General features: G+C 48.1%; 1 protein-coding gene across 9 annotated transcripts in view; it reads right to left on the reverse strand.

Annotated features, from left to right (window-relative positions):
* The window catches only part of ACOXL (acyl-CoA oxidase like), a 354,068-nt gene that overhangs the window by 47,895 nt on the left and 284,107 nt on the right, over positions 1-22,066 (reverse strand). For 3 of the 9 annotated variants that reach the window (XM_034659540.1, XM_034659539.1, XM_034659538.1), the window contains exons 17-18: positions 18,679-18,766; positions 2,845-2,915 (exon numbers count right to left, since the gene is read on the reverse strand). The exons of 1 other annotated variant lie outside the window; for it this stretch is intronic. In XM_034659540.1, the coding sequence (XP_034515431.1) occupies positions 2,845-2,915; positions 18,679-18,766 (159 nt within the window). Of the gene's footprint in view, positions 1-2,844; positions 2,916-12,691; positions 14,721-18,678; positions 18,767-22,066 lie in introns of those variants that run through there. 5 more of the 9 variants (XM_034659546.1, XM_034659544.1, XM_034659542.1 and 2 more) reach the window with 4 other exon arrangements.

Below are 22,066 nucleotides of genomic sequence, written 5' to 3' on the forward strand. Positions count from 1 at the left end.
GTGAAGAAACAGGTAGGTAAGGACATGAATGGGGTCGCATAAGTAATTTATAGAATTGATATCTTTTCTTTGGTCCAAATTGTTGTGAAATCACACAAAAACACAAATCCTAATGACAGCTGCCTTATCCCCCGGCACCTCTTTTCTAGCCCCTTCACAGGGCTGCAGTGGTGGGAACACCCTAAGTCAGCATCAGCCCTGACCTCTACTTGGTAGATGAGGAAACTGAGTCATGGAGAAGCCAGCTCCCTTCCTTCTCATGGTGCTTATGGTGCTCTTAGCAAAGGGGGTGTGATTCAGGACAAGCCGCGAGAGCGATTCTACCAGACAAGCCACAAGAGCGATTTTGTGGTTTCACTGCAGTTTGACCTCCCATGCGGCTCTGGTGTGGTGGAGGGGGTGAGGTGGTAGACTTTTCTGTGAATCTACTCATGTGGATGGAGGTCCCAGGAAGCAGCCCAGATTGAGGCTCCAGAGACCTGGCTTTCTGGTCCCAGTTCTGCTGTCTGCCAACTAGCGGTGTGACGGTGGGGAGTCACTTCTCCTCCCTCCCCTACTCTTCTTGGTTGTCCGATGAAGGCTCTCGCTGCTGCCACTTCCAAAGTCTCAAACCCTGTCTCTGTTTTTCCAGAGATATCTAACCTTGGCTCAACCGGTACCTGACCTTGGCTTAGCTACATGTTCATTTCTTGCATCTTCTTACGGTCTGTGTATAGAGCACACCCACAGACCTGAATGGAATAACTGTCCCGAGGTCTCAGTTATCTGTGACAATGTAGGGATACAACAGCATTGCATGCAAATATCATTTAAAAAAAAACCAGCATATTTGGTTCAGATCTATAGTTTTTGTCTCCCAACAACTTTTCGCCCAACAAAGTTGAATTAAATATTGAAGTTTCTTGCAGATCTCAACGTGAACAGCTCACCCCAATAAACATATAGTGGACTGTAGGCTGGTTGTAATCAAAATGATTTCCTGTCACCCTGAGCAAGTTCTCCCACACAACATCTACAAAAATCCTGCACACCATGGTCACGCCCACGTAGTACTCTCTGATATGTGACATTAGAAACCTCAATCCCCTGAAAAAAAATCATAAAATAGTTTCAGTATATATGAACTGAGCACACATTTTGTTCAGTGAAACTTCTTTGATGACGCCTGTTCAAATACCTGCAAATATTGAGAAAACACCCACAGACATTGTCCTCGGCCGCCCTAGTACATTTTGCAGAAACCAACAGGGAACACAGAAAATACTGAAAGTTCCTGGAGATCATGCACATTCCAGGACACCTCAGGCTATCTTAACCTTCCTCCGCCACTGCGCCTGCTAGTTTCTGAGCCACCGTTCTAGAGAAGCCAGGCTGGGGGCAGTAGGAGAGTTAGCAGGAAGGTGAGAAACTGAGAAGGAGAAGCCGGATTTTGGTGCCATCTCTTTCCTCTCGCTAGAGACGTGGAGAAGCTCAGAGTCACTGGGGCATCCCAAGTCACCAGCAGTACCCAGCAGCACACAGGAGTGCGTTCAGCACACAGAAGCAACACAAGACAGAATAGGAAGGAAGGGGCAAAAGGCTCCGTGCCCTTGACACCTTGAATAGTGACTGGGGGTCAAGAGGTGAGTTCTGTGGCCCAAGAGCTGCTTCAGGGCCACAGAAATACAGCCTGTACCCGGAAGGAAAGGTCTTTGGGGAATAGGCATCAGGTCAGGTGACCGAGGGCTAACTGTGAAAAACCTCAAAATACTGAGAAAAGCTCATGTGCCTGACTTTATGCCATTCAAAGTCGGTGTATCATACCTAGGACTCTGGTGGAGAAATGAACCATTTGGTATCAGCGCTTCTTTATTATAGAATTAACATCACTGAAAGCTTAGAACAAAATAAGACAGACCAAAAATATCACACCTTAGGCAAATGAGTTGGAAATCCCTTATAGTGATGCCCTATTTTTTCCACCCATCTCTAAAGTTGGAGGACACCTGGTATGGTGTTTAGGTAAGAGATGCAGCTCCTGGACCACACAGTTTCCTGATGGTACAGAATTGAAATGACGTCATGGAAATGCGTATGTCTCAAGGTCACTCTAAGTATAGTTTCTAGGTGAAAACATGATTCTTAGTCATTGGTGGAAAGGCGTTCATGTGCCTTTGTGACTTGGTGGTATTTATCGCTCTCTGCCTTCAAAAACAAAGTTTTCATTAAATTCATGCAGGCTACTGGCCAAGTTTTCCCACACTTGTGGCTCATCCCACTGTACAACCTAAATGTAGGTTATACCACACCTGTGCTCCTTTGTCATTCAGAAGGAAATAAAACAACTGCTACCCGGAAGGAGTGAAGTTTGTCTTCTGCTCAAGGGCAAGGAATCTATGACATAAGATGCCCACTCCAGCGGTTAATCTGAACAGTCTCATTTGTGTAGCGTTCCCCATGGTGATGAAAGCGAGGATGTGGCAGACACAGAACGTATGGAATCCTTTGTCTTAATTAAAAAGTACAGTAAGAGTCATGGAATTTGGCCAAGCCTCATAAATCTGCTCAAAGAATCAAGATTCTGTCAGATAAGCTTAACTAGAACCAACGGAGCCCTCTGGAGAATTAAATAGATTCCCTGCCAGTAGTTGACACCCACTCTCCTGTCACTTTGCTGCACCCCACGGACGGCGGCTGGGCTCATTAACCAGCAACCCTCCTACCCGCCGATGACAAGTGTATCCCCGCGGAGCACAGAACTCAGGGATGATAAATTTACTCCTGCTTGTAAAAATGAAACTCTCCTCAGGGCAATAAAAGTGCTACGAGCCTTTCAGGAAATCAGTACTTTGTCTGATAACCTACCTTCATGAGCAAAGCCTGGTCCTCTTGGTCAGGACAGCTCCTCACTGCCAGGCAGAATTGCTCTAACGTAACTGGAAGGGAAGAAACAGGAAAGGTGAAGGACCTCCTTTCCGCCCCTCCTCTGGTATGGAGAGGAACACGGTAGTTATAACAGACACAGGGGGGCATTCTATGACCCTTCTCTCCCTGGTGATAGGATAGATAGAGCTCCCCCTGTTCTCAGAGTGGGTAATTTCTGTACCACTGTGAGGTGGAATGACGACATCAGAGCACAGGGTCATGACCATCAACAGAATTCTATCCTAAACCTCCAGAAGGTCCTGGGTTCAGCCACCAATGACCAGCTGGTCCCCCAAAGACCACACTATATCCCTGTTTCATGTGATCGCCATTTAGAGAACCACCTGCCTTTGTAAATTTGGCTGTGGTAGATTTTCTGTCTCAGTCTTCTGTTGTGACTCCCATGGATTTAAGGCCTCTCTTGGTATGAACATGATAATGGCCCCCAGTGTTGACTCAAGCAAATCCCCCAAACTCCCCTACATATTTCAATTCATGTTTCCCCAACCATCCTTCTCCAACAGAATGGCAGAGAGAAACTCAGGAAAGCTTGCAAAAAAAAAAAAATACTTTTAACGATCCATTTAAATTGGCCATGAAAGCTCTAGGAATATTAATTTAGACAATTTACAGAAATCACATTCCCTTTCTCTGCCACGGTGGCCTGGCCCCCACCAAAAGCCCACTTGTGTGGGCACCCCCTTTTTATTTTGGTCAAACTAAACACCAAACCACACACTGCCTTCCCTGCACACTGTTTGGACTATATTATTTCACTTTTAGAAATGCTCCCGTGAGGCCCTAACACCCTCAGATTTAAATCTACTTCTTTTGACAGGCTTTAAGGCTTTAACTTAGTCAACCATCTAGATGAGCCTATTATTTCTAGACTCAAAGCAGTGTTCACTCTCTACCTGCTGTAACCTTTCATCACCGTCTACTGGGCACACTCCCAGCACTTGCCTTGGAGCAGAGCAAAGCCCACCCCTCCACTGGAACTTCGCAGGCCTGCCCATCCAACCATTCAAAGCCACTAACCACCTCGGGGCCCAGCCCAACCTCCACAGAGCCCACAAAAGTGGGTAAAGCTACACCAGCCTCATGACCGAGGGACAGCCTCATTCCACTGTTCTGACCCCAAGGATGTCTGGATGTCATGTTTACAAATGCAGATATTTTGAAGAGAATTATATCATCAAGAATGAATTTTCATCAAGAAAGCATTGTCTGGGTAATTTTTTTGTGTTGTGTTCACTGTTACCTATAAAACACAAATCTTTAGACAGTGTTTATCTATGACTAAATTACTCTATGCAGTTTTAACTGTTATCAGTTGTATCTTGTGCTGATGATTTTTTCCAAGTCTAAATGTTTGCTCTGATCCAGTCAAAATGTGCTCAGAACCCACAGAGGGATCAGTGTTGCCTGCTTTACATATATATGCCCATCCAGTCATCAACAGTCTAAAACAAATGTAATTACATAGAATCTTAAATTATTTTAAACAATTAAAAAATTTTAAGAGCGTTAAGAACTGAAATACGATACTCTCCCCATAAAAGGAGCTCAACAGAAACTCAGCTCGAGGTAAGAGCCTGAGCTAGGCTGAGTTCATATGAATGCGTTTGCTCTCACCGATTCAGAACACACCCAGCCATGGAAGACTCTGGAAGCAACAACCCCTCCCCCTGAACAGTGTCATCAGCTCTGTCTTGGTGTGACAGAGTGTTGAACTCTATTGTCTGAGAATGAATCAAGAATAATCTACAGGGGCGCCTGGGTGGCACAGCGGTTGAGCGTCTGCCTTCGGCTCAGGGCGTGATCCTGGCGTTGTGGGATCGAGTCCCACATCGGGCTCCTCCGCTATGAGCCTGCTTCTTCCTCTCCCACTCCCCCTGCTTGTGCTCCCTCTCTCGCTGGCTGTCTATCTCTGTCGAATAAATAAATAAAATCTTTAAAAAAAAATAATAATCTACAAATTCAGGTGCCAGGTTTTCTTTAGATAACCTTTTTGAAGGTGCCTATTTCATTTGGCAAAGCTTTATACGGTGACTTGGAATCTTCCTGAGCACGGGCCATGGGAATCTAAACACTTGCTACTTGCCTCCATGGAGGGCTGCTAGATTCTCGCCCTCACCTCTCCTCTTCTGTGGTGACCACAGAGCCATAGCTCCAACTGGCTGTGGCTGGACTCCACTGTGACACGAAGTTGTTCACAAGACCCGGCAACCAGCCAGGGCAGCTGTCTCTTTGAATCATTCGAGTTTCATGCCCAGCCAATCCTTCCCTGAGTTTTCCCATTTCTGTGGTACTGTCATCCACCAGCCAGTAGGCCCAGGTCTCTGATTCTAACTTCCTGTCTCTGAGCCTGCTGACCCTTCTTGCACAACTCCCCCGATGCACCCCTTTCCACAGCTCAGGTGCCACTTTGACTGCATAATGTGTCTGCCTCATTCCCCAACCTGGATGCCCTGTCCCCCTCTCCTGGCCCTGTGCCCACTGCTGCCCCAACGGGAGAACTCGCACTGCCAGAGCTCTGCACGCGCCTCCTCCCCTCTGCATGTCAGGCCCTCTTCCCTGGTGCAAGCCCCCCACCCCGTACCCACCCCGCTGGCTCCTCACTATCGTTCATCCACAGCTGGGTTCTCAACCATACGACCCACTCTGTCTTCTTCTCATCTGCTCCAACCCTACCCTTCTCCTGGGCCCAGCCAGTCAAGGCGGAATCAGACCTCACTCGTGGTCTTCACCGCCACTCCCAGCCACGTGTCCCTGGATGAGTCCCATGCTCTCCCTGAGCCTCAGTTTCCTACCGTCACCAGCGCTGTCTCATGGAGGTGGCATGAGGGCGAATGGAGAGGCCGGAGGCCTAGGCGCAGTGTCCAGCATGGCATTGCCCCCCCACCCTGCACCTTTGAGAAGCTTTCTCTTTCCACATCACACAGACTTCTTCACCACTTCACATCTTTGTGGGACTCATTACACCTGGTTTCTTCTCCTTAAATTGTTTTTTTGGCTGACAGGTGCACACACGCTGCCTTGTCTGAGGAATGAGCCTCCAGAGATTGCTTTGTGTCTTTTCCCGAACTCTGGTCCATGCCTGTCGTGTCCAACATGCCCAAAGTCACCACCCCGTTTTGTGGAACTGGACTGAGGCCCCACAAACAGAGCTTCCCCTTAATTGGGTGGCTCGGGTTCATGAGGCCAGCCAGCGCCTCTTGCCCTGTCTACACAAGCAACAAAAGCCAACCTTGACAACTGGGCACCACCAGGAGAGCACACGGATTTCCCGGTTGTTTTTCCCTCGCCTTAGATGTCAGCACGACATATGCTCTCGTGCCAACAGCGGGCTTACCACTCACTTCACCCCACTCTGCTTTCTACCAAGACCCCAAAGAAGAGAGAGGGTATAGATGCGGCCAGCACCTCTCCACCAGGTCTGTGTGGCCACTGTGCCTGGACTGCCTAACTCACTGATAAGGCCTGCTTGAGAAACTTCTCGACAATGTTCACATTTCATTCCCCCTCCCGCTTCCCGCCCCCACAACTTCTAAATAAGAAAAAAAAACAACCTTCTAAAAATGAAAGCCTCTGCTGCCGATTCAACGGGGGGCTGACTGCCCGATGAGCAGAAGGCAGGCAGCTGAGCGCGAGGCTCATGGCATCGGCGTGAGTCTCCTTCAAAGACTCCGGGTGAAATGTTTCGGATTCAACATCGATTGTTTTAACTGCTCGTAAGTGTCCCCTCCCCAGTGCAGTTCGTTTTGGCAGGGGGCTGCAAAGACTTCCACCTGTCTGAGGGCAGTCAAGTTCCCTTGGTTCAACCCTTCCACTCTGTGTGACAGAAACATGGGCCTGACCATAGTGGGAGAAAACAGATTTTGAGATAACAAGTCGCTTTGAGGTGGGGGTTGGGGGAGCCTCGAAAACAGTGACCCGTTTGAAGTAAGAAAATGAAGTAAGTAAGAAATTGAAATAAGGAAATGAAGTAAGAAAAGGGTAGTTTGGGAGAAAAAACTTACAGGCCAGCATGAAATACTTGTATCTCCCCTTGTGAATACGGGCTGCGTGGGCTTGTAGGTGAGGTATAACAGCCTCACCCCTGCGGCCATTTCTGAAAGGTAGACAGGACTTTGCAACACGGGAGATCCCTAAAACAAGGAAATGGTTGTACCTAGAATATCTTTCATTATGACATGTTGATGCAAATAAGGGGGGAAAGTAAGACAGACCAAATGCACAATAGCATTGAACTTATGTTTCCCTTTAAAATATGGCTATAAGATTGAGGAACTATTGCGAAGTTAATAGGCACAAGTGACCTTAAAGGTAACACAGGGGGCTGTATTGCTCAGAAATCCTGTCTCAGAATATTCTTTCAGCTTCTCTCTCCATCCCCATGACAGGGCCCTGGAGAACTGGGGTCCTGCCCCAGGTGCCAACCTTTAAAGAGCCTTGCTCGGCCATCCCTCTGGCTGCAGCCTTCCCCACGGGGCAATGGGGCAGTACCTGTCTGGAGTCTGCACCCCACTTCTCCAGGTACCCAGGACCCTGAGTTCATAGCTTCAGTCTCTTCCCTAGGAAGGCACTCCATCTGCTGTGTGCATCCCTAGACTCATGGGGTGGCCAAGGGGCAGCTGTTGGCAGCGTTGGACACAGACCTTGTGTGTCTAGACCGGAGGATCCACACTGGGGGTGGGAATAGTCAGGGATCCACAGGGCGGATGCTTCTGCCCATGCCTCTGAGTTCACAAAACTTCCCGGAGTCTGAGAATTGTAAATTGGAGCCTGGCCTTCTGGATGAATGAAGCTACATTTGTTCCGGCAGGAGGACAGAGTAGATTTTCTTCAACACTTTGTCAGCTTGTTTTATACACTTCCCCTAGCAGGGCTGGCTTGTGCTCGACAACGAAGACCTGATGCTGAAACACAGGCTCACCCAAACTCTTCAAAGCCAGGCGCTTCCATCTATCTCTGGAAAGAGGACACCGGTCCCAGTTGCGTCTCCCGTCTGGCAGAAGAAGGAGGCTTTCACAACAAAGATAAGGAAACCAGCCTCTTCTTAGGGGCCGCAGAAATATGGAGGCTGACATCTGCCCCTAAACAGAAGGTTCCACCTGAAGGAGTGTGACAGCCGAGCACCCTGGGGGCCGGGCGCTGTGCTCTGGGAGCAGTGTCCCTCCTTGCTGAGGCTTCCCTGGCACCCGCGGCAGCGGTGGGTCCACACCTCCAGCTCAGGTCTGCGTCTCCCTGGGAGCCTTGAGGGTCAGGTTCACTGGGCGCCCACCCCCGAGGCTCCTGGTCAGGGGCCCTGCACTGACTCTGTGGCACAACGTGGAGCACGCTGGTGGCTGTCCGCAGCCGTCTCCTCTCACATGTGTGACAGCCTGTTCTCAGCTCATTTTGTAGAACTATCACTCCAGGCCTCTGAAGTCCCCCACCCACCTATTCATCACAACATAAGAGGGAAATGTTGAGAGAGAGAGAGAGAGAGAGAGAGAGAGAGACAAAAGGGCTTCATCTTTGCAGAAAGAACTCTACCTTTGTTTTCAGAATCAACAAGGAGGGTGAGTGGGGGCTCTTAACTTCTTTGCAACTAGCAGTTGGGGCAGATCTAGCCTCCTACCCATTGAGATGTGGTGAAGGGGTGTGGAGCTGGCCCACAGGGGACTTCCACTCCAGGCAAGAGGCCACGGCTCACTGCCTGGTCCCCAAGCCGGCTCACATGCTCCATTCCAGAGAGCAGGCAGAACATGGCACGCCCATCTGATCTTCCTTCTCCGGGCTCTTCCCTGTGAAGCTGGTTTCAAAGGAGAGACAGCTGTGGCCCCTGGCTCAGGTCAGGCACACAGTCGCAAGAGGGAGCAAGCACACTGGCCGCTGGCTTTCCAGACACAGTCCTTTCAGCCTGGGGCACACGTGGCCATTCACTCAGCAAGAGACAAGGGCACAACTCTTCTGGACTCCCCTCTCTGGAACCTGCAGTCTCCCCATGTGCGGGGAGACCGTCCACCCGCAGATAGATGGGGCACTCTCTGGTTCATCCAGTGTGGCCCCCAGCTCATCATGGCCAGGGGGTCCTTACTAAGGTGGACACCAGTGGTGGCCACTATTGCCAGATCTTCTCCCTGGCGGAGAGCCTTCCCCGTGGGACTGCCCCACCTACCTGCAGACCCCTTGTTGTAAAGACAACTCCGGCACGGATGCTCAGCTGGAGGTCACACGCCCCACACCCCCCGTGCCACGGTGATCCATGAAGAGAAGAGGAGTTGACCAGTTCTGGAAAACCAAGAGCTGTGGACTCTAGATACAGCACTTAAATCAGGAAGGTAATGGACATGACAGCTGTGAGCAATTGCCTGGGATGCGGCATCAACCCTGATGTTCCATTTTGAGGGGTTCACCTCTGAATTTAACACAATGCTTTGCTCAGGACTTGGGTATCTCTATGTCCTCGGCCCCATCATGGTGGCTTACTCACGGGCCCCAGGTCCTCCCATGCTGCGCATGTCCAGGCTGGGTTTGGTCCTGTCTGCTCCACCTTGGTGCCAGAAACAGGCCAGGCCTCCCCGTAGCACCCTTAGCGCTTCCTTCCACCTCAGCCTTCACCTCCCATCTCTCTCAAGGTCCCATAGGCTCCTGTAACGTCTCCAGAACAGCGACTCCCCACGCCAGGCCTACCACCACCGCTTCTCAGCTTATCTCCTCATAGCTGCATGCTGGACAGCCAGGCCTGGCCTCCGCGGGTCACAATTCGCCTCCACATCACAGCTGCAAACACTTCCTACAGCCCCACACTGGCCATGCCTTCCCCTGTTCCAGATCTTTCCCAGAGCCCCGCTGACCGTGGAGGTTGACAGTGAAACTCCCAGACGAGGTCCACAAAGCCCTGTGGGATCCTCACCTTGTTCCCTATGTGTGCCCTGCCTCCAGACGCACCAGACCACAAGTGCTTTCCCAAATCGTGAATTTCATGCTGCCCATTCTGCTTTGCCTTCTGCTTGTAATGTCCTTTCCACCTTTGTAATATAGGTAAATCTTACCCATCCTTGCTGGCCGCCTTGCTGGGCACTTAATGGGGAACATGTGAACCCCATACTTAAGCCTCTCCCAAGTTGTCCCAGAGCATCTGGTCTATGGAAACTGTCATCCAGTTCTCACTAACTGTCCTTGAGAGCAGGGGCCATTCCTTACTGGATCTTTCATCCCCAGAACTTAACCCAGTTCCTGGCCCACAGTAGGCCTCCAACACGTGCTTGTTGGATGAGGGTGGGTGAATAAGGGAGGAAGGAAGAGAAACACCTGTACTGTTCTTGAAGGACAACTGAGTAGGTGCTGGACTCAGGTGAGGCAGGACCAGATTTTAAATGTTTGTTCTCCGTGGGGCAATCATAGCTTGAGAGATGGAGCAAGCTTCAGCTTCCATGGGACATCCCGCCATTTTGTCCCATGGTCTGACGCAATATCTCAGTCCTATCCCTTAGGACTGACAGAGTCTTCACGTTCCTTGCAAGAACGACCAAAGCAAACTGAAGTCAAGTGCTCACAGCTGTAATCGGTCCTGCATCGCTGGGACTTGAGGCATCTCTGGGGCATCGATCAGAACCCAAGTGTCTCCTTAATCAACTGCTGACAAAAGCCTTTTGCAGCAATTATCAGAAAAACTCAACCACCTGTCCATGGCCCAGAATGGGTTTGCCTAAAATTTAATTTGTCTTAAACTTCTAAGGAATGAAGAACTCTCAGATGTGCACGAGACAAGGAACTCTAATGTTCACAGCATCCAGAAACTGTATCACATATTAAGAAACAGCTATTTCTAACACCGTAAAAAGTCATTTTTTCCTGCCATGTTATGTTTTTGTGACTAGCTTACATTCTGGTTCACGCGCTAGGACCCTCGAGATGACAGCCATAGGAGTTTAGACGCCGTCTCCACCACACGAGCTTTTTGCTACTCTCTCGGGCACAGAATACTTTTCACCTATAATTTTAGAAATCTGTGGGAATTTCTTTATTTTTCAGGCTTCCAATTAAGAGAGAATTTCCAAGTGCTTTTTCAGGGGGAAAAAATCACAATAAACAGTTTCCTCTATCTCTACTTACCCTGATGTTAAATAAACTTCCCCTATCAAGATTTTAATACCCATTTTGATACAGCAAATCGGGGACCTACATGTCAGTAAAGGCAGGGGATATACTGACGAACACCTTCCTGTTAGTTATCTCGTGGTTACTTTCCTATCTAACACTCTAGGCCACTTTAAGTATATATTAAAACTTGTTACTTGATTATATCTCGGAGGATCGAATGCTCCTTTTTTTTTTTTTTTTCCTTTTTGGTTCTCACATTTCTCAGTAAAAGCCATCATTTTCAAGTTCATAGGGCATTATGTTTTCTCTGCAAATAAAATCTCATAATTCTCAAGCAAAGAGAGAGGTAAATTCATAAAGAGGAGACACAGCCCTATTTTTTCTCCTGACGCTTGGGATCTACGATAGGTTAAAAATGATGTTTTTATCTCTGGTGATTTATCAAACTCCAGATTTCATAAAAGATAAACAGATGCCCCAAAGAAAGTCTACGTCATCTTAATGTTTCATTGTGACACTTTTGGTATCTGAAGACCATAGATATTAAAGATCTCCCTCCAAAAACTCACGAGTTTCCATGATTTACAGAGTCATTTCTTGTTTTTAAAACACACTGAAGTGAGAATATGCCAGGAGACACCTTTAAAAAAAATGGTCACATTTGAAACATACAGATTATTTATAGACAAAAAAACTGAGAGCTGAAAGAAAATCTGGTTGTCAACAGACAGTTGCTTTTTCTATGTTTTTTCTGAGTTCATTTTGGTTTTTGTGTGGGTGGCTCATGTGAACTCAAAGGTTATTTGCTAAATGTTTTGTTAGATTAGAACATGTTGTCCTTTAAAATCTAAATTTAAATTTATGTTTGTTGCAAATATGTTTTGCTTTAGAATATGGGATATGGGATCATGTTTTTAAAATAGAAAATCATACCTAGACTTGCTATGATAAGACAAGAGTTCCTATACTCCTATTTTTAATTCACAGTTTAGAAGGTATTATTCTTAATCATATTCCTAGAGGGAAAACTCACACTACAGAGTTCAGCAGTAAAAAAATGTTTCTTTTTTACCTTGCTGTTGCTCTCACCTACCAGTTTGAGTACTGATTAATCTTACTTTGAAACTACTTAGGTGCCAGGAGCTGTAAAGCCAGTAAGGACTGCAGATAGGATTTTTGCTGTACAAATATAAGGTATCTTTTTCAATCACACGATGGGGGGAAAAAAAAGGAGGAAAAAAAAAAACTCCCATATTTAAGGCGGGGAGGGCTTCTTTTTTCTGTCCCTTTAGCCATGCTAAGCAACCAGATTCAAATCCAACCAGCACTTAGCGGCCCCACAAGGTGGGCAGATAGCAGCAGTCAGTTGGTATTTGAATCCTCCTTCTGCTGTGTGACACTGGGCAACTTACTTAATCTCTCTGTGCTTAGCTTCCTCAGGTGGAAATTGGATAGATAGTGGCCCCTTCCTCACTGCCTCGGCAGGGGATTAATGAGTGCTCCCTCCACCACAATTTGCACAGGGCTTGATACACTGAGCTCTCCCTAGGTGTCAGCTGTCCGCATGACTATAGGGCCCTAGTGCTTCCTCACATGATTTTTCATTTCATCCTCACAGAAAACCTGTGAGATGGAAAATATAAGACACACTATTCAGAGACAAACGCAGTAAGAGTAGTGAAAAGCAGTACAGGCCAACTTTAATATAGGAAAGTATGTGTTAAATAAATACACAAAGAAAGATCTCCAAATGTTCAAGAGGCTGTAACCCCCAGCCTCTGGTGTTTATCCGTAGGAAGGAAAGCCCTTGGAGAGTTGGTGGTGGGAGGGTTTCCCTCAAAATCTGGTGCCTAAGAAGCTTTTCTGAGCAAGGCTCTGGGGTTAGCCAGCCCGAGGGTGAAGCCCTTGGTTGTATGGGATCCTAGCCAATCGGTCCCTCCTCTGAGCCTGTTTCTCAGCGGGCTTTGTGAGCTTGTTGTGGAGACCGAAGAAACGACATGGCTCCGGCCCAGGGGAAACCCTCGTCAGATGGAGGCCGCAGTGAGCATGACGGTCGGCTGAGATACTGGGGCTCCAGGGATATGTGACACTTTATTAGCATCTGGGTCAAGTACTGCAGCTAAATCTGTTCTGAACCGTCTCCTCCACAGAACCGATATCATGCAGGAGTTAGACTTCGCCTTTTCCACTGTCCCCTTCTTCCCAGGGCAACAGAAACCTCGGGTCATTAGTCCCAAAATTCTTTCACAGACGGTCACCTCCTTCACAGAAGAGTGAGTTAGCAGAGTCCTCTCAAGACAGCTTTCTTAGTGACACGCTCCAAGTGGAGTGATTAGGGGCCTCAGGGGCTCAGACCTCTAGCTAGGCCAATGTGACGGCATTTCTTGGGTGAACGGTACTGGGGGTCTTTGGGTGGGGCTGACCCACATTACATGTTTCCCTGTGTGGCCACGGGGAGAAGGCAAGGTCTGGGGGGGAGAAACGCCAGCATTCTGATGACAGGAGCAACCTTCCTGACGCTGGAGAAGAGTTCTTCAGTAGACTTAGAGAAGCCTGGGAGCCACTCTCCGCCTCACTCACTTTCCCAGAAGGGGAAAGGCCAGGAATGTGGTATGATGTTGGGTGGTCTGCACTGTAGAACTTTCTCTTCTGTGTCCATTTGCTCATGAAGCAATGCTGCCGCTCCTCCAAGGGCTGGCGTGTAGCAATGCTTCAAACTCACACTTTTCTTTTCTTTTTATAAAGCCACCCTCTGCATGAGCCCAAAGTCCCCCATGCTCTTACTTAAAACAGTCTCCATTCCATTGGGTGCCTCCCTCGGCAGGAGCCTCCACTCTCATCTCTGTCCCTTGGAGCAATCTTGTGTAAGCGCAGGGAAGGCGTGTCCACCTGCTGGCATTCCAGATGGCCCCTCTCCGCTGTCCCAGACTCAAGGCTTTAGGGACCCAGCAACTCCTGCAGAGGACTGGAACAGTCGCATGGGCTCTCCTAGTGTCACACGCTCTGAAATGGGGACCCTCAACTCCCTACTGCACCTTTTGTTCTCAGGAACGAATGGCTCTGAGGTTCAGCCATGTGACCGGGGCAGAGGGAACGAAGCTGGAGATGGTCCTTCTCTTCCCCGTGTTGGGGCCTCCAAGATGCTGCTGCACATTGTGCCTGCCCATTCCTGGCTCTCTAGACCCCCTTGCCTGCTTCTACCACCCACACAGTTAACGGGGGCTAGACAAAGAGGAAGGTCAGCATCAGGGGGCAGCAGTGCCCAAAGCTCCTCCCTCCCAGCCCAGACCACCTGTCAGGGCACGCTGGGCCTGCTTCTAAATATTGTCCCACCCAGCAGAGGGTCCCCCTGGGAAAGGAAGGCACACAGGTTGTCCCAGCCAACACAATACCTGTGATACCTACCCTCCTTCCCCACTTGCCAGACCGCCATCTCCAGCAGCAATAGCAAAACACACTGAAGAAACTTGTATTCAAATAAGATATATTGATTTTCGACTTCGGTTCCACCCCGGAGGGCAGGTTAGCATCTCAAGTGCAGAGGATTTAGGGTCTTGGGGCGCTTCTGCAGTGGAGTGTAAGGGGGGTGACAAGGACCTAAATCCACACGGGGCTCCTGGATGAAGTTATGGAATTTGATTTTTCTGAGCTCGAATAATGAAATGCACATTCATTGAGGTGGTAAGTATATTCTCGTAGTTCCTGGAAGATGAATGCCAAAGCTGAAACCAAGTTGAGGTGAATGTAGTTTTGTTTAAAGAATAGCTCCATTAACCATGGGGATGAAAAATGCTGATCCCATGAAGGATACTGGAGCAAACACTCACGGATAAAATACAAAAAGAATGCTTTAATAACACATATGATCACATTTTTATTAACAAAGAAAGTCTTGTTTGGAAATAAATCGTCCCTGAGAGGAGTCTGAAATTAATCCTCTGATAGGCAGAAAGCCACACTACTTATATATTCTAATCATAATTACAATGTGCTCTTAATGTGAACATTCTAAATTATTAGTCACTTTATTAAGAACCAGAGAAGGGACTTCTGCAGCATAATGAGAACACCTTACAAGCTTAGAGAATGGAAAAACCAAGAGACAGTTCTGCATGGAGCTGGAGAATGGTAGATGTAATTTATTTAATAAAAGTGCTTAGTTTCTCTTTTTTGTTTAGGTGTTGGTACACCCTTAGGGGTTCAGACAGCACTGTGCTTCAGAACTGCTCTTTCTAGGGCAAGATAAAAACGTGTATCACAGAAAAATAATTTATCATTGTAATGGTTACATCCCACTTCAGAAACCACTAGAGACTGCTTAACATTTTTATTTCAAACATGGTTTTCCTGAGTCTTCAGGTGACAACAGATACTGATGCCAGAAGGCTTTTTTCCCCATTTGTTCCTAATAAAAATGGCTAGATTCTGAGTTCATTTTCATCTGGGGTGATGTTAAGGTCTGTGTTTTTGCGGACTGATTCCACCCTTCCCTCCTTTGTGCTCTTTCTTTGAAAGTCTCCAGAGGCAACATCTGGGCCTGGTCACCGAAGACAGATGGGCTCCTTCTACTTCTTCTCCCAACCCCCGGGGACCTCTGGCAGTGGCGCAGCTCGCTATTTCAATGCAATGATATGCTGACGGAATTGTCCCTGCGCAGTGCGTGCTCGGCACATTCCTACCACGAGAACCCATTCTGTATCTGTTCAGACCTCCTCATTACGGATGGCTTTCTCTATCTCAAAACATTCCTGGGATGTCTAGATGCTGTCATTGAACTAACTCTTATTATTTTTTCTTCTGTTACTTTATACAGCCAAATTGTCTTCCTCTGACACCGAAGGGGGCCAATTTCCTGAAAATAATCGTTTCCGCTACTGTGGTTATTAACCAGTAAAAGGTAGGGAATCCATTCGGATTGCTTTTGTGCTGTGGCAATATTAATTCTTTGATGTTTCCTGCCCGTGTTAAGATATCCTACGCTGGAATCTAACTTGCTTAATTGTTCTCTTGTTCTTAAGCTTAAGAAACAAGGATCTAAATGTTCCACTTTGGTAATGGGAACTAAGGATTTTGTAGAGTAGTAATTGACAGTAATAAAAGATTTTTATTGAACCCTAACTATGGATCAGATGCTAAGGTAAGGGCTTTCGAGTATATTCTCAATAGCCCCATGAGGTAAATATCACATTATCTCTATTTTATAAATAAAGATGAGACTAAAGCTCAGAAAGGTTGGTTAATTCACTCAGAGTCACACAGCAGGTAGAGGTAAATAAAGTCTTTGCATTCAGTTAACCTGACTCTAGAGCCCAAGTTCTCAACCCTCATATTAAACCTAACTATGCCCTCGACAGATGGGATGAGTGGTACAAGGCATAATGGTCAGCGTTTCCAAGACCAAGGCATGAGTTCAGGGATTCTTTGATGCCCCCTTTCAAATTTAATCCCATCTCCTAATGTTTAGAAGTGATTCATGTGGAGGCCACGTGGATCCTGCTCGTATCCTGGGAGGGTAACACCTGTGGCCCGTACACAGACGAGCAGGGGGAGGAGCCCAGGCACTGGAGCCACAGGCACCCCTGAGAGTGGAGCCATAAATGTCTGCACAGAGTGGAGAGAAAGGTCTGGGACGTCACTGCCTTCAGTAAACGTGCCTCATGTGCCGCTTTACATCTCAGGTATGTGTTAGCCTGATCAACAAATCTGAAAAAACAACCCCGCAACAGAAGAGGGGTGGTTTGCATAAACTTCTCAGGGGTGAGGCTGGTGCTGAGCGCACTGAGACGGTCCAGGAAGTGGACAGCCGGTGGGCTCCAGGACCCAGCCTCCACGGCAGGAAGGCCAGCGTGGACGCTCACACGCTCCTCCAAGAGCTGTCCAAACAGTCCAGCCTTCTGCAACATTCTGACTGCCACTGAATGCCACACGGACAGTTCCCCACAGGATGGAGCACGTGCGAACGACTCAGCAGTTGGGTTTTCATTCGTGACAAGTAAACTCGAATTCTGGTTTATATAGCTGTCACCTTTGAATTTGATTTTGAATGTGAATCTGAGTCAATTCCTCTGAGCCTCATATACTGTGGGTGTGCAGACAAATTACAATTTCTGGATCCACAGAGGAGGGAACTCAATCCTGTGCCTTAATGACCTGTGGGGAGGGAATCTTTTGCCCTCCCTCTGCCCCTCTCAGCCCCACTCTGTTCTCCTCCACTCCTTCCCCGGGGACAAGAGGGAAGTCAATCCAAATCTGGGGGGCTAGTGAGGCTGTGGTTGTTACAGAACGTGGTCACTGTGTAAAAAAGCTGCTCCCTGGGTGTGGTGCCCCAGGCCCCATGAGGAACCCGTGCTCTAGGCGTGTGCACTTGCGTGTTCTCATTCCTGTCCATACTCGCGAGCCCTGTGTCATGAGGCTCACCAAGGTCCCAGGCATTGGATTGCGCCTTGAGGGAGAGAAGAGGCCAGGCTCAGTCTACTCACCTCAACCTGGCTCTTGTCAGCTCTCAGGGAGGGGCCTGGGCAGCCCCACCGTGACTAATAACGTGGCGTTCTACTCTTCTGGGACTGCCTGGTTGGGAAGGGAGGGTGGTGGCCAGGCTGTGAGGTCGGGTGGGATTCAGGCATGCCTGGTTTGCTGGCTTGACCCTTAGCAGAACCCATCCAAAAATTCCACCCCGCGACACGGTGCCTGAGGACACACCAGGACTGGGAGCCAGGCCCTGGAGCTGTGGTGGTGACCAAACCTGACCCTGCCTTCCCAGGGCCAGCCGTGAACTTGGTGGGACAGAAAACCCCACACAGCAAACAAGCACCGTGAGAGCCTTTTTCTTTTAAGACTTCCCCCCATGGAGTAAGAGTACATGATGAATGAACGAATGATTCTTGATGCCACACAAAATTTTCAAGAATAATTTGCCGTATCTTGATGGATTTTACTCTGTTTTCAAAGTTTCACTTTATTTTATGTGATTTGAGTTTGTTGAGGTCATAATGGACACTCAACGCCTTCTCGGTGTCTGCGCTCCTGACATGGAGGCAGGATAACTCTTCGCTGTGGGTGCCGTCCACAGCCTGTGGGGTGTTTAGTAGTGGCCCTGACCTCTACCCACTAGCAACCCCTGCTCGGTTGTGGTAGCAAAAAAATCTCTCCAGATGTCTCCAAAAAAATCTGTCCAAATGTTTCCAGGAGGGCACAATCGCCTCTGGTTGAGAGCCACTGCTTAAAAAGGCTGAACTGGTTTCTCGCTAATTCGAGGATTAGGTTTAAGTAGCTAGTTGCAGTACTTGAAATTCTTCAGGCCGCGATCCTATTAAAACACCTCCCTTTATCTGTGTGCACCCTCCGGTGTGTTTACTTGGGAATGGCAGTCCCTGCTGGGCAGAGGGCCACTGCTGAGGGGCCCGCCATTTGCCAGCTGGCTTCTATGGAGCCAGTGCTGTTGGCAGTTGTCGGGTTGTGTTGGGTGCGCTGTTCCTGGAGTTCAGCGTTAGGTTTTGTGGGTTTGGTTTTGGTTGTTTGGTCAGTGTTCCTGGTAAGTTGGGGGTTAAGTTATTTCGGGGCCCTACATTCAACATGAGGGCTCAGCCTGGTGTGGGGACTGGCCTTCGTCTGCAGTCTTATTCCCAGATGCCTCACAGCCCTCTGAGCCGCCCAATTACAAATACTCAAGAGCCAACTGACCTCTGTGGATGTGCGCCAGAGACAGGGAGGCAACGTGATGAAGACACGAGTTCCAGGCACTGAAGAAGTCCTCTTTCTGGGTCATCACCTGTCAAATGGACAGAATAAAAAATAACCACTGATGATCTTCTCGGACAACAGAACTTAGAAGCAAGGCGGATGGCAAATTCTCACATTTTGGTACCCCCTTAAGCCTGGGTAGGTTGCAAGGCGGACCTCCGTGACCCACAGGAGCTTTGTTGACGAAGAAACGCCATCAGTGTACTGTGAGTCCGGTTTACATGTTTGTAGGAATTCCTCACACGTAGCAAACCTGTGTGACGCCACTGCCAGCTGCCGACTCTTGAGATGGAACAGGCGTCCGGGAAACAACACGAAGGGGAGAGTGCGCGCCCCGATAAAGCGACACTGTGTTAATGGGGTCGCTCGCTGCCTGGAGAATTGCAGATACCAGAATGAGCTGCATAAATCTAATCACCAAAACGAACCTGCCTTCCCTCCCTCGTTCCTTTCACGGTAGGCTGGTGCTTCCATTCGTTTGCAAGTTGTTTCTGGAATGCCTGGTAGGTCTCCAGCACGGGCGTTTGGCAGCAGCCAGGCACGATGCGTGTGAGGGGCTCCCGGGAGCGTGGAAACGGCACTCACAGCGCCTCCACGTCATCCGTCCATCGGACCCGTCCCTTTAGCCGGCCTTCCCCGTGGGAGGTGGTCTTTCAGTGCTTCAACGAAGGGAGTTGTTTTGCTTTGTTCTTTGCTTTGCTTTGTTTTGTTCTGTTTTTAGTTGGCGAGAAGTGAGGAAACAGGACTAGAAGAAGATAAGAATGAAGAAAATACACAAAGAGAAAGATGCCGAATCACGAAGCTGGCAGTTAGTCATTTAGGTGGAGCTCAGGGTAGATTCTTATCTGACCAGAGAAGAGTGTTAAATGTGTCACTTCTGACTTTTCTTTGTTTCTTCTTGCCTTTTTGTTTTGTTTTGTTTTGAAACCCTAACAGTTTGATATTTAAAATTTCAGCCCTTGTCTTTGCTCAAAGAAATAACACTCAAATAGAAAGTCAGACTCTCTGCATCGGCTTCCCGTTTGTTTTAAACTCACACGCTGTCGAGCCCTGTGGTTGGAAGGGAACCTGCCCCCTGCAGCTCCACGGTTCCTGCAGGGCCTGGAGGACTTGCTTTGTCAAATCCCTCCTGTGACAGAGGGCTTTGTGCTCCGGTGGAAAAACAGCACTGCAGAAAGCCTCCACCCATGTATAATTTAGCATGACCACCTGGGGCAGCAGGCACAGTTTGGAGGACCATGTCACATGTGCCTCGGAGTCCCCACCTATCTGCGGCGTCTTATGACAGTCAAGGGAGAGGATAATGTCTGTCTTGCTCCCTGAATCAATATGTCTTGGTACTAGAATCAAAACGACAGCTGAAAAGGTGTGGTAGAGAATGCAGCTCTCAAGGAACGGACTATAGCACATCTTTGGCAGAGGTGAGGACAAGAGCTGGCCAAATACTCCTGTCCCCAAACTCTACCCATCACACTGTAGAGAAAAACACCAGGAAATCCGTGTTGGGGCCTGGTGGACGGGCTCTCCTAACTATGTGTCGGCTGCCCCCCCAGCCCCCCGCTGTATGGGAAGGAGAGAGGAAGGGTAAAATATTGGGCAGGTGTGTCCAAACAGAACTGAGGGCACTCTTATATTTTTAAAAAACTCAACATATACATTCAAATCTTTCACTGGTCCAATCTAGAGAAAACCAGAAACAGACAATTGGCTGGACAACGTAGACCCTACATGAAGAAGGGACTTCAGATGAGAAAACACTGCAGAAGACCCTTTACAAAACTTGCTGTGACTGCACCCTCAAAAAGTACAAGGCAAAAAAAAAAAAAAAAAGCAAGTTCAAGTTAAGGGGAAAGGAAGGCCTGCCAACCTGTTCCTAAGTGCTTTTCCTCATATGTCGACATCACATTGCTGCAGCACCACCCACTCGAGCAGGTTCAGTGTGACCTCGTCCCTGCTGGCAAGTGTCCCCTCACACCCCACTCCAGACAGGAAGGTTGGCATGACTTGCCCCCCATTGAAGGATGGCACCCAGGACTTGACTTGGGAACATGTTGATAGAAGGCAGATGCTTGGGAAAGCAACAGGCTGACCGATAAGCCTCTGTCCCCATGAATTAGAGTTTGCTGGCCAGAAATAATAGGTTGAAGCCAACTGGGGGCTGCACAGTGGTCCACACGTCCAGGTGGGGCAGCCCAAGAACAGTGTGTGGGGGCCCATTCCAGCCACTGTCAAGTGGTCAAAACAAGTAGATCAGAAGGTCAAACCCTGGTTCAGCCTTTAAGTATAGACTCAGCATGAGCTCCGGGGTGTCACTGCCCACAACTGTAACCCAGCTGATAATTGCTATGCAGAGCACAGGATTTTTAAATGTATCCATTGCACCAATAACATGCAAAACCACAGAAATCAAGTATCTAACCCTCTCCTTACAAAACCTTAATAGGAGGTTTCTGGAGAGTGGATTTGTTTGTTTGTTTGTTTGTTGTTTTTTTTGAAATGGATGGCTGTTCTTTACTTCAAGCAGTAAACCTGCTACTGAAAACTTGTGTGTAACTTAGCTTTATGCAAACTAAAGTCTTCTTAAAATGCACCAGACAACAGACGCTGTTTTAAGCTCTTAATTGCATTTGTTCATTGAGTCTTCAGAAGCCCTGGAGGTAGGAATTACTGACATCTTTTGATACCTTCATTTTTGCAGGTGGAAAACTGACACAGGTTGAGGAATTTGCCCAAGGTTGCAGAGCTGGATTGGGACTGGGCACCCAGGCTTCTGAGCCCATGTTTCTAACCACAGGCTACACTGCCTCCCAATGGACTAATGGGGAGTTGGTTCCCTGGCAACACCTGTCCCTCCCAAATATAGTTCATAAAGATGCATTGTCACACAACGGTCATGTGTAACGTGAACCATATTCCACACTTAAAACCTCTAGTGGAAATAAATGCTTACTTCCTAATAAATCATCACACAGTTAAGACAGGGCTGAACTCATTAAGAAACCCTGCTGGCCTCCCTTTTGATGGATGCCTATGTGCATTCTTCCTTCTTCTTTTCTAGAAAAACCCCCAAAACCTTTGGGCAGCAATATATCCAGTTAAAAATACTTATCTCCCTACAGAGGATCTACCAAAAAAACCTCAGCTAACATCACACTTAAAAGTAAAGACTGAGTGCTTTCTCCCTAGGATTGGGAAGACAAGAATGTCTGTCAACACTTCTACTCAGTGTTGTCCTGCAGATTCCAGCCAGGATAATAAGGTAAGAAAAAGAAATTAAAGGTGTAGAGATCGGAAAGGAATAAGTAAAACTGTCTTCATCCAAAAAGAC

This window comes from Ailuropoda melanoleuca, chromosome 4 (assembly GCF_002007445.2).
Source record: "Ailuropoda melanoleuca isolate Jingjing chromosome 4, ASM200744v2, whole genome shotgun sequence".
In the NCBI taxonomy this organism is placed as follows: Eukaryota; Metazoa; Chordata; class Mammalia; order Carnivora; family Ursidae; genus Ailuropoda; species Ailuropoda melanoleuca.